Source organism: Scyliorhinus canicula, chromosome 8 (assembly GCF_902713615.1).
Source record: "Scyliorhinus canicula chromosome 8, sScyCan1.1, whole genome shotgun sequence".
Lineage (NCBI taxonomy): Eukaryota > Metazoa > Chordata > Chondrichthyes > Carcharhiniformes > Scyliorhinidae > Scyliorhinus > Scyliorhinus canicula.
The window spans coordinates 42,602,033-42,614,063 of NC_052153.1; the positions used below are offsets into that span (position 1 = coordinate 42,602,033).

General features: G+C 44.8%; 1 protein-coding gene across 1 annotated transcript in view; it reads left to right on the forward strand.

Moving 5' to 3' along the window:
- uba6 (ubiquitin like modifier activating enzyme 6) overlaps positions 1 to 12,031 on the forward strand; it is a 201,878-nt gene that overhangs the window by 97,982 nt on the left and 91,865 nt on the right. Inside the window, exons 10-11 of the mRNA XM_038804447.1 lie at positions 4,974 to 5,077; positions 5,848 to 5,910. Coding sequence (XP_038660375.1) covers positions 4,974 to 5,077; positions 5,848 to 5,910 — 167 coding nt within the window. The remainder of the gene's footprint in view (positions 1 to 4,973; positions 5,078 to 5,847; positions 5,911 to 12,031) is intronic.

The window sequence follows — 12,031 nt, forward strand, 5'->3', positions numbered from 1 at the left end:
CCTGAGTCACCTGGCTTTGCCAGTCCTGGCGGCTCCCCATTGTCTGCATCATAGTTTTGACGCTCTCAGTGATGGCCCTCAGTGACTGGGCCATGCTCTGCAGTGCCTCGGCAATATCCCCCACAAAGGTGTCCCTCAGGACATGTCCCTCAGCGACTGGCACATGATGTCGAAGCCCTCATCATGGTTCACACAGACTGAACCATGCCTTGGACAACATCACTCATGGCGCAGATGACCTGCTCCAGGCAGGGCCGGCCCAAGGTACCGGCAACTCGGGCAGTCGCCCGGGGCGCCATGTACTAGGGGGCGCCAGAGACTCTGGTCCCGCGCATGCGCAGTTGGGCCGGTGCCAACCAGTGCATGCGCGGTGGCCGCCCTCCCCCAGGACGGCCCCCTCCGCCCCCCGCCGCTCCCCCCGCCCCCACTGCTCCCACGCCCCCCCGGGCCACGCCCCCTCCCCCCGGCTCCGCCCCCTCACTCCCCCCGCCCCCCCCTGCTCCCGCCCCCCCTGCTCCTGTGGTATTCAGGAAATTGTGCCCCAGAAGTTTGTCCCCGGGGGGAGGTGGCTCCGGATGTCCGGCTCCTTCTGATGGAGATCCTATGAGACAATGGACATGTGGTCAGTGAGAGGGAAGGATCGTTTTTGACATGAACTACTCACTTGAGACAGGGCATCTAGGTGAAGGGGCAGTGGATCCTCAACTCTCTGGCACAGGCCAACCTTGTTGTCTATTACTCCTCTCTCCTCGGACAACCCCGTAAACATCAGGGCCTGTTCTCATAGGCGGTGAGGACTCAAATCTCTGGTACTCCAGATTTTAAAACTGTAAAGAATATTTCATTGCATGTTACTGTTGATTCCACTGCAGTTTGATCAAAGTGTGGATACCAAATGGTGGAATTTATAAACACAGAAGCTTTTTTCATAGCATCAGGATATTTTCCACTTTATTTCTGAGGTGTAGTCACATTTTCTCTGTCAGCAAAGTGTAAAACTGACCTTAATGCTTATCGCTGTGATCAGATCCACTTGTTTAGGCAGCATGGTAACACAAGTGGATAGCACTGTGGCTTCACAGCGCGAGGGCCCCAAGTTCAATTCCCAGCTTGGGTTACTGTCTGTGCGGAGTCGGCACGTTCTCCCCTTGCCTGTGTGGGTTTCCTCCGGGTGCTCCAGTTTCCTCCCACAGTCCAAAGACGTGCAGGTTAGGTGGATTGGCCATGATAAATTACCCTTAGTGTCCAAAAGGGTTGGGAGGGGTTGTTGGGTTGTGGAGATGGGGTGGAAGTGAGGGCTTGAGTGGGTCGGTGCAGACTCGATGGGCCGAATGGCCTCCTCCTGCACTGTATGTTCTTTGTTCTATGTTTCCTATTTCAAAATTGCTGAATTGTCATTAGTTTTTTTTAAAAGACATTCTTGGGATGTGAGCCTTGCTGGCAAGGCCATCATTTGTTGCTCGTCCGTAGTTGCCTTGAGGATGTGGAATTGGGCTGCCTTAAGTCATTTGTTACGATTCATTGGTTTGCTTGGCCATACCAGTGTGAACTTATGAGCCAACTGTGGGACTGGAGTCACAGATGAACTAGACCTGGGAAGCAGAGAGGGTTTCTTTTAATAAAGAGCTTTAATCAACTAGTTAGGTTTTTGTGCAACCCGACGGCTTCATGGCCATTTTTATTCATATTAGATTTTATTCTATTCTGAAACTGCCATAGTAGGATTTGAATTCCAGTTTCTCTGGATTAATAGAACAAGTGTCTGGACTGCTTATCTAATAACCTAAATTAATGTGATCAATGGGATCTTTTTTTTGTCTCGCAGATGGGGTCTCAATTTTTTAAAATAAATATTTTTATTCTCCATTTTCACATTTTCTCCAGAATTTACACCCCAACAAACAGTAAACAGTAACGAATACAATGTCAATCCCCTTATCAACAACAACGACCCCATCCTCCCACCACCCCAAACAACGGCCCACCTGACAACATAAGCATCAAATAAAACAAACCCTCCCAAGGTGGAAAAAAAAGGAAAAAAGGAATCAGAATTGCTTATGGTCACCATTCACCATTGACATATACAGTCCACACCCACCACTCCCCCAATATTTAATGCCATCCAATACCTGAAAGAGTACCGTGAATGATACCCATGAATTGTAGACACCCCCACACCACCTCCCAGACGCCTCCCCTCCATTTCCTCTTGTAAACTCCTCCCCCCCCAACCTCAGTTCCTTCCCCCAACCTTTCACACCGGCTAGACTCACCAAAACCTGTTCTACCAGTCTCCTATGGCCGCAGTCCCTCCCCACACCTCACTCCCGTTCACTGGCCGGCTTAACCCGGCCAGCGTGGAGCCCACGCCCGGGTCTCCTTTCCCGTGCCCGGTCCCAGGAAAACCAAGAAATCCCCTTGAGTACACAAACTCCGCATACACACCCAAGCCCCAAAGAACCATCATTGCAAACGGAAGTCCTATCTCTTCCCTTGTCCAATTATATACAGCGTCGACTCATTTAGTACATACACCAACACGCAGTGAAAAAATAAAGTTACATGAGCCTACATTGGTACACGACCATTTCTCAATTCTGCCACAGTCCTTCTGCCTTTGCAAACTCCTCCGCTGCTTCCGCCGTCCCAAAATAAAAGTCCTTGGATTTGTAGGTCACCCTCAACTTAGCTGGATATACTATGTCGCACTGCACCTTGCTGATGTAGAGTGCCTTCTTCACCCGGCTGAAGGCAGCCCGTCTCCTCGCCAGCTCCACCGTAAAGTCCTGGTACATGCATATACCACCTCCAGCCCACTGCACCACCCGCTTCTGCTTTGCCCAGCACAGGACTTTCTCCTTCACGTTCTACCTGCAGGAACACAGAGTTATACTCTTGGCGGCTCACTCGTTTTTGGTATAGGCCTCCACGACCGATGAGCCCGATCCAGTTCATATCGGGAGGGATCGTCCCCCTCCCCCAATAGCCTCGCCAACATCGAGGCAAAATACTCCGTCGGCTTCGGGCATTCCACCCCTTCGGGCAGACCCACAATCCACAGATTCTGTCGCCTGGATCTGTTTTCCAGGTCTTCCATTTTGCCTCGCAGACCCATGTTGGTCTCTATCACCCTCCGCAACTCCTTCCTCGTTGAGATGAGTTGACCACGGTGCTACGATAATGCCTCTTCCATTTCCTTCAGTGTCTCACCTTGCTCCCGCACCTCTGCCGCTGCGTCTGATACCGCCGCCCTCACTGGGGCAATCGCCTCCTCCACCAGCACTTTCAGTACCTGCCCCCATCTTCTTCATCGCTTCCATGTGTTTTGTGAACTGTTTTTCAGGTTCCACAGCCATCACCTTAGTCATTTCTTCTGCTGTGAGCGATGCGGCCTCCCCTGGTGCTCCAGCCTCCACTTTCCTTACAGTTCCTGCGCTAACATTTTCACTCCCCAGCGGACTTCCGTTAACCCCCTTTTTCACGCCCGTTTTTTTCCCAAGCTTGGGCATTTCTCCTCCCTGTGCCTTCTTACAGCCTTTTCAGCCTCTGTTGCCCCTGAGATCGGGCGTTCAAACTCCGTAATTCCTATTCCCGAGCGGAAGCCCTCCAGTGTGCGGCTGCCTCCCGCCTGCCGTCACCGGAAGTCATCAGATGGGGTCTCAATTGAATGTGTTTTCTGAAAGATGTGAGGTGGGATCATTCGTCCCGTCGCACCCCTTTTCTGTTGCAGCGCGCTCCCGCCGGCAGTGGGATCTATCGTCCAGGCAGCTGGTCAATGAAATTAAAAATGAAAATCGCTTATTGTCACGAGTAGGCTTCAAATGAAGTTACTGTGAAAAGCCCCTAGTCGCCACATTCCGGCACCTGTTCCGGGGGGGGGGGGGGGGGGGGCCTGGTACGGGAATTGAACCGTGCTGTTGGCCTGCCTCGGTCTGCTTTCAAAGCTGGCGATTTAGCCCTGTGCTAAACCAGCCCCTGGGATGAGGTTGCCAATGGGGTTTCTGTTTGTGGGCACCACCACGCTATCGGGAAATCCGCGGTGTGAGTGTGCTGCTGGCAAAGCGGAGGATCCCGCCAACGGAGACTCCAGCCCGGCATCTCCGACAAAGAAACCTCCCTCTGTACTGCACTAAAGTGCCAGTCTAAATTTATGTACTTGAGACTCTGGAATTGGTCCTTGAACCCACAATCTTCTGACTCGCACAAGAGTGCTGCCACTGAGCCATGGTTGACACCAGGAGCTGGATTCTCCATTTGGGAGACTAAGTCCCCACGCTGGTGTGAAAACGGTGGTGTTTTATGCCAGGAAAACTGGCGCAAAACGGCCAGTCGATTCGCCATTTTGCTGGGGGCTACCAGGGAGGCAGCATAGAGCTCCCAGCTCTAGCTGCCGATGTGGTCTTGTGCATTGCTGGGTCCATGACCATACATGCGCACAGCGGCGGCCTGCAGCAGCCGCGCCGTGCTTCATAGCGGACTCAGCCCGTGGACCCGGACTGCAAAATAGTACCGCCCTTTGGCCGCTCATGTGCCCCGGACAGCTCGCCCACAGTGCCCCTAGCCCCAAATGAAACCCCCCACCCCCCTCTGCCCACGGATTGGCCGCCCTCCGACTGTGGTGGCTTGTGGCCATGGATACATGGCGCAGCGTACTCCTAGAATACGCCACTTTTCAGTAGGCAGAACATCGCGAAAGCGGCGCCGCCCCCTCGCCGAACGTGATTTCGGTTTCGGGGAGCAGAGATCCAGCCCCTAATCTTTTAAACATAATGTTTTACTATTATCCAACTGAGCATACCTTTTGTATTAAGTTTCCAGTGCTGAAATTTAAAAGCAAAACTGTGCAATTGATTAGGATTTCTTATAAGTAACTTTTAATTAAGGAACATTATGTTTGTAAAGTGTTAAAATGATTCTGTTTTAAAGTGCACTTTTATGTGTTTCAGCAAAGTCATTGTGTGTTTTTTCAGTTTTGTCCCCATATTCCTTTAGTATTGGAGACACTTCAAATCTTACACCACACTTACATGGAGGAGTTGCTGTGCAGCTGAAAATGCCGAAACTGTTTACATTTGTAAGTATTCTTGTAGTTCAATGTAGAGCTTCACATTGCCATACCTATAAACCTCCTCTATATCAGACTTGAATGGGCTTTGTATTGTTTCTGGCTCATGTTCCTATCTGAAATGATATGTGTCCAAATGCTTGACCCTCGGATATCCAAATTGACCTTTTAATTCTTAAACATGGGCTATTTTGTGATGAACATATAACTAGCCAAGCAGGCAACATCACAAATGCATACAGAGGTTTCCACTGAGAGTTGACCTGACCATATTTTGGTGGATTTATATGAATTGTTACTGTATCTCCAAAGTGCACACTCTTTTTTTATTTGTGTGTTTAATTTTTCTGTTGGCTGTTGGACAAAGCCTATCATTTGCAGTACATGCACTGGTGGCTATTCTCAATAATATCAGTGAAAGGACGTGCACCATTTTGGATTGCAGCTCACTTCTAATAGATGAGGGTATTGACAGAAGTTGTGGTTTGACAATTTCAGCCCTGTTCTGCCAGGTGTGCCATGTGGAGGATGTTTGCATGGTAACTACCTAAGCCAATATAGTGGGAAACTTGCATAAAGGCGAACTCACTTTGCACAATATTGGAATAAGCCATGTATTGCCATTTTGCTGTTGTATTTAAATAACTTGTCCTGGTGAATTGACCCAGGCTAAGACTGTAGTCTGAACCCAGTAGTTGATGTTTTTCCCACAGTTGCATCTCTCTAACCATTTTTATATCTTTTGAACGTCATTATCTTTCCTAATTTCTTTATTTTAGGAAAAAATGGAGACCCAACTTGCAAATCCTCAATGCTTGATCGTAGACTACAGCAAACCTGAGGCAAGATTATTTTTGACTGTCTGTATTTTTGTTGCCATTAGTGTCAAAAAATTTAAAACATCTTTTTATAGAGGTAAACAGTATTTGGTTTTGTTAATCTTAGAATTCTGATAGTCTGGTTGAAACATAAATGTCTCCAGTTAATCTGGCTGGTAGATTATGTTTAGCTGGATCCAACTGCATAAAGGAAATACAGATGTGAAGTAATGGATTTCCACTCCGTAACGACTTACTGCGCTTAAAATGGCAGGTGCCTATCTTGCCTGACCTTTCTGACTAAGGCTGGCTGAGACTGAAGAAACAAAACGCATATACGACTCTAGTGACAAAGTACAAAAGGAGGGGAGCAAAGGAGGATGCCTCTCCTTTTTACAGCACTAGTTGTTGTAAAACTGGCACGGGGTCGGGTCCGGGGAGGGGTTTACCATATGTGACTCAGTCAGGGTCTTTAAAATCGTTACTCTGAAGCTAGAAGTGCTTTTTCACTTTCTAACTCTTTCAGAACAATTATGAGTTGAAAACTGGCAGAACCAACTGAAGTTAACGATTTAAATCACTTTGTAGGATGGTTTCCAGCTAGCGCAATTGTCCAGGGGAAGTAAGCCACTGTGGAACTTCCCCAGCGCATCTTTGGGGTTCTCCCCCGCCCCCTCAAATCCAAAGTTCGGGAGCCTGGAAGTTAAGGTTATTGTGTCAAGAGGAGATGGTTAGATTCTCTCTTGTTGGGGATGGTCATTTCCTCGCAGGTGTCAGGCACAAGCATTACTTCATCCCAAGCCTGAATGTTGTCCAGATCTTGCTGCATATGAACTTGCTTCAGCATTTGAGGAGTTATGAATAATGCTGAACATTGTGTAATCATCAGTGAACATTCCCACTTCTGATTTTATGACGGAGAGAAGAACCTTGATAAAGCAGCTTTGAAATAACTAAAAATATAATACAAAATATTCTTCAAATTATCCTTTTAATAATTCAGATTTTCAAAGGTTGGATATTCCAAAATTAACTCAATTTATAACATGGGAAACATAGTTTTAATGTTGTACTTCAGGCACTAAACTGAGCATCAGTAGTGATGAGACTAGCAGTTATCTATTTTAAACCCTTGAAAAAGATGAGAGTAGACACCAAATGGAACTATGCGCTGCTTAATACGTCATTGCATTCACCCTCAATATTTTATAAATCTAACCTTTCACTCCATGGAAATTCTCTAGCATGTAAAATGTGTCCATGTCAGCATGTTCCAATTTACATTAACACGACCATTAATTGATCTGCTGGCAGTGCAAGACTAAATATTGAATAGCATTTAGATTTTTTTTTGACAAGAAATGAAGATTTATGAGAATATATTGTTGTTTATTTGAGACTTATCTAGTTGCCAATACGCAGTTTAAAAAGGAGTGAATTAAAAGCCATGGAGTGAATTAAAAGTCATGTTTTTTTAGATGGCTGTGAATTATCAGAGCTTCTAAAACACGAGAAGAAAATGATATGGTTTTGACCAAGATTTTCTCATGTTTTTTGAACTGAATCAGGAAGCTATTAACCAATTCTTACATAATTTACTAAACTAAAAGATGCTGGCGATCTGAAATAAAAATGGAAAATCTCAGCACTGATAGCGTCTGGAGAGAATTTCAAGTCCAATATGACAATTCTTAAGAACTGAAGTGAGTGAGTGGGGGGTCAGGTAGAATAAAAGGGAAGGTTGGGTATAGGTTGGAGAGTGGGACAGATTAAATACCAAAGATAACATGGAACAAATTCAAAGTGGGTGGTAATGGAGCAATAAAGAACCAAAGCATTGTGTTACGACCCCCTGGGCTAGTGCACAGTCAATTTCAACCCCACTTGACCTGGAGCCGCAACACAATTGAAATTAATAAATATTTTCTAGAAAACCCCCAAAGTCTTTGCCCCCTAGCTGCCCAATGACTATAGTTACCAGATTTGTAAATTTACACACAATTGAGTTTATTAATAACAAGAATTATAATTAAATATGTAGCAAACCCAATAGGTTAACTATTATCCAGTTCCTAATCCCCCACTTAACCTCGTCCCACCCTCTACATGCACACACTAGGCAGACAAACACAGAGAGCAGAAGAGGGGTATAAAAATAATGAAAGTAAAAAGATAAGAGTCTTTGTTTCAGATGGTTGTTTCTATCATGCTTTTCTTCAATTTAGGCTTTCGGTTTGAGGTTTCCTGTTTCCAGTCTGTAATGGTTTTCTCTGTAGATTCATTCAGGTCTCTGCAGTTTAAGAAATACAGCAGCTTTTCTGGAGAAAACACAAGGGAGGGAGAGAGAGTAGGTCCTCTCCTTTGAGTGTCCAGGATTCAATCTACTTCCCCTGGCTTTCTGAGAAATATCCCACTCGGGAAGGATCCAATCATCGCCTAATACTGGGCAGAATACAGCCTTTTGGCCCCCCCCCACAATTCATTGGCTACCAACCGCCCAAATGAACCGAGTCCCATCGATCTCTTGGGTGACGAAAAGTCTTGAGTTCTGCTGTCTGAAGGCTAGCGCAGTGTTATGTTTTATAACTTTTTAATTCCTTTCTTCCCCTGCTCAACTTAAAAGATATATGCCCATTGAGCAGCCATGGGTCAAAATAATAACAGCAAAAATAAAGAAATGGGAAGAACAGGAATCAGCAGGAAAGGCCCTTACAATTGATCCAAAGTAGTTGTTAGTAGCAAAACAACGGTCAGCAAAAGCAATGAGTATAGTGGACTAAATTGTTGAAGTACAAGTAAATCGCTGATCTACCTGGAAGGAGTGTTTGGAGCCTTGGACAGTAAGAATCATAGAATTTACAGTGCAGATGAAGGCCATTTGGCCCATCAAGTCTGCACCGGCCCTTGGAAAGAGCAAAATACCTCCACCCTATTCCTGTAACCCAGTAACCCCACCCAATCTTTTTTGTACACTAAGGGCAATCTAGAATGGCCAATGCATCTAACCTGCACACCTTTGGAGAGAGGAATTAAAGGGGCAGGTGTTGGTTCATGTTTCTGCGCTTGGACAGCACTGACCTTTATTCTGCTATTAACACCTACTCGGGACCAATGCTTTTGTTTCTTTTCTACCGTTACTACTCCATTGTTCTATGACCCCCTTTGGTGTTTAATCTTCCTTGTCTTCACGCCTATCTCTGGCCTTCGCTTCTATTTCATTTGCTCCCCCCCCCACAATTCAGCAGCGTAAAACCCATCACATTTCTACTTCTTCAGTTTAGAAGAGTCATATTGGACTTGCAAGGTTAAATCTGTGTCACACATGCTGCCAGACCAGCTGAGCTTTTACAGCACCTTATTTTTAATTCCATTATATGATTTTATCCTCTGCATAACAGGCATGTTCTCTCGTGATCCTTTGCTCAAGACCTGACTCATTGTTCACGACTATTTGTGAATAATGTCCTGGGGAAATTAGTTGGTAATAATGGAACAATACCCCAGCATGAATTAGGAGAGGAGTGATAAGTGTAGAAGATTGTAATGAGAAGTATGCTTTTAAATCGCCTAATTATTTCAGATATGTTGACTTCAAAAGCTAGAATTTTCATATATGCTCTTCAATCTGATCTATAGTTGGGGAGAAAATAACTGTTGCCGGGCAGCTCCTTATGACTTCAAAAGGCTTGTGGGGTCAAGGTTAACAAGACCTCTATTATTGCTTAAGTAGGACTCATCAATGAAAGAGCAGTTGTATTTCTCTGGCCAACTGTACCAGTCAGATCTTGAGCACCTTATTAAAAATGGCATCTTCTTCTGCAAAACCTCCCTATGCATGACCAATGGCAATATTTCTTAAATTCCCTATTTTTACATTGCTTCCAAGTAGTAATGAATGGAACTATGTGATTCAGTGACACCATTAAGGATGCCAATAATGATCTTAGAATCCCAACAATGCAGAAAGAGGCCATTCATCCTATCGAGTCTGCACTGACCCCCTAAAAGAGCACCCTACCCAGGCCCACTCCCTGGCCCTATCCCCACAACTCCACTTAAACCCCGAGCACTAATGGGCAATTTAACATGACCAGTTCACCTAACCTGCAAATCTTTGGACGGTGGGAGGAAACCGGAGCACACGGAGGAAACCCATGCAGACACAGTGAAAACGTGCAAACTCCACACAGACAGTTGCCCAAGGTCCGTATCGAAATGGGTCCCTGCCACTGTGAGGCAGCAGTGCTAATCATCGTGCCACCTATGATGTAGGGTGAATATTTGTGTTACCAGAGATTTTTATTAGTGAGAGAAATTGTAGCTGTTAAAACGTCTAATTTGCAATTTAGTTTTTATTTTAATCTTCTTTACAAGTAAAGATGAATTACCATTTGTTAACAGTAGTTGAAAAGATTAATCCGGCTAAAGACACTTTGCTTGCCAGTTGTGTTTGAAAAATTCTTTTGTGCTTAACTTGTGTTGTAAAATTGATCAAACTGTTGATAATTCAAAATAATTAACACTTATCTGTTCACAATTATACGTGAAAGTAGCCCTGTGAGTGGACATCTTTCCAGTGTACATTCACATTACAGCTGTGGTGTTGATGCAAAACCATTTTGGCTTTTGCAGTTGCAGGGTCAGTGCAGAGTCAGACAGAGGACTGACAGACCTGATAAGCCTTTGATTCCCTGGAGAAAATAGTCTCACTTTGCTTTGCTTCAGAGTTAATACTGGCCTTCGCATCTGGTTTAATGGTGTGAAATGGTTTCGGTTTTGCGCTGTCACTAACCTTGTGAAATATCAATGCATCATTAGTCAACTATCCATTTGCTAACTCTGTTTATGGAGATCAGTCAACAGAACTGAAATGCTTTTGTTAATCAGTTTGGAAAAGAGTAGTAGCATACGAATCTGTTGTGATGAATATATTAGCATTGTCATTTTGACTAACACTATTGTACAAAGGCAAATTTTATTGGTCAGAATAGCGTAGCAGTAACGTGAAGCGAGCACCACATCAATATAATATATGTTCTAGAATTATAAGTTATGAAATGTAAATTAAGTTTGCATGAAGCCTTCTCTGGCTACATATTACACTGCAGTCTATAAACAGAAGGATGATATGACATTGCCAAAGGGCACGGTATTGTCACAGTATCTTGGTCAGGAACTAGAATTTCAGACAGCCAGGTCATCAGATGCGGTGTCCTGTTGAGCTTCCAGAGTAATACGATCGGTTTTAATCAATGCTGTGGTACTGGTGTTATGAATTAAATGGTAAAGATAAAAAAATGCAGTTAGCGTCTTTTTTCTGATTACATTTTGTGAGGTTGATATTTATATGGTACTCTTGCTTGAATGAGAGTCTGTATTTCCAGGCAGTCTGGAAATGTATGTCTGGAAATATCACTTTTTAAAACTAGGTTTATTTAAAAAGTCTGGCTTAATATCTTCATTTTCTTCATCAAAAGGTAAGTTGCGGTTACAAACGTCACCCTGGGAAGGATATTTTGGCCTTGGAGGGAGTGCAGCGTAGGTTTTCAAAAATGGTACCTGGGCTACGGGGTTAAGTTACCATGAGAGATTACACAGATTAGGCCTTTTATCACTAGAATTTAGAAGTTTAAGGGGTGATCTCATCGAAGTATTCAAGATATTAACAGGGAAAGCCAGGGTAGATAAAGATAAACTATTCCCACTGGTTGGAGATTCTGAAACTAGGGGGCATATTCTAAAAATTACAGTTAGTCTGTTCAGGAGAGATGATAGGAAGAACTTCTTTACTCAAAGGGTCATATAGGTTTGGAACCCTTCCCACAAACAGCAGTTGAAGCTGGAACAGTTGTTAATTTTAAATCAGAGATGGATAGATTTTTATTAAGCAAAGATATACCTGTATAGCGATATGGGCTAAAAGCAGGTATATGGGGCTGGATTCTCCGTTTGGGAGACTAAGTCCCACGCCGACGTGAAAACAGTGGTGTTTTTGTCAGAAAAACTGGTGCAAAACGGCCACCGATTCCCTGCTCGGGGAGGGGGTGGCGGGGCTAGCAGCCAGGCAGCGTAGAGCTCCCAGCTCTAGCTGCCGATACTGCCCAAGCATTGCTGGGTCCATGGCTGTGCATGCGCACAAAATGTC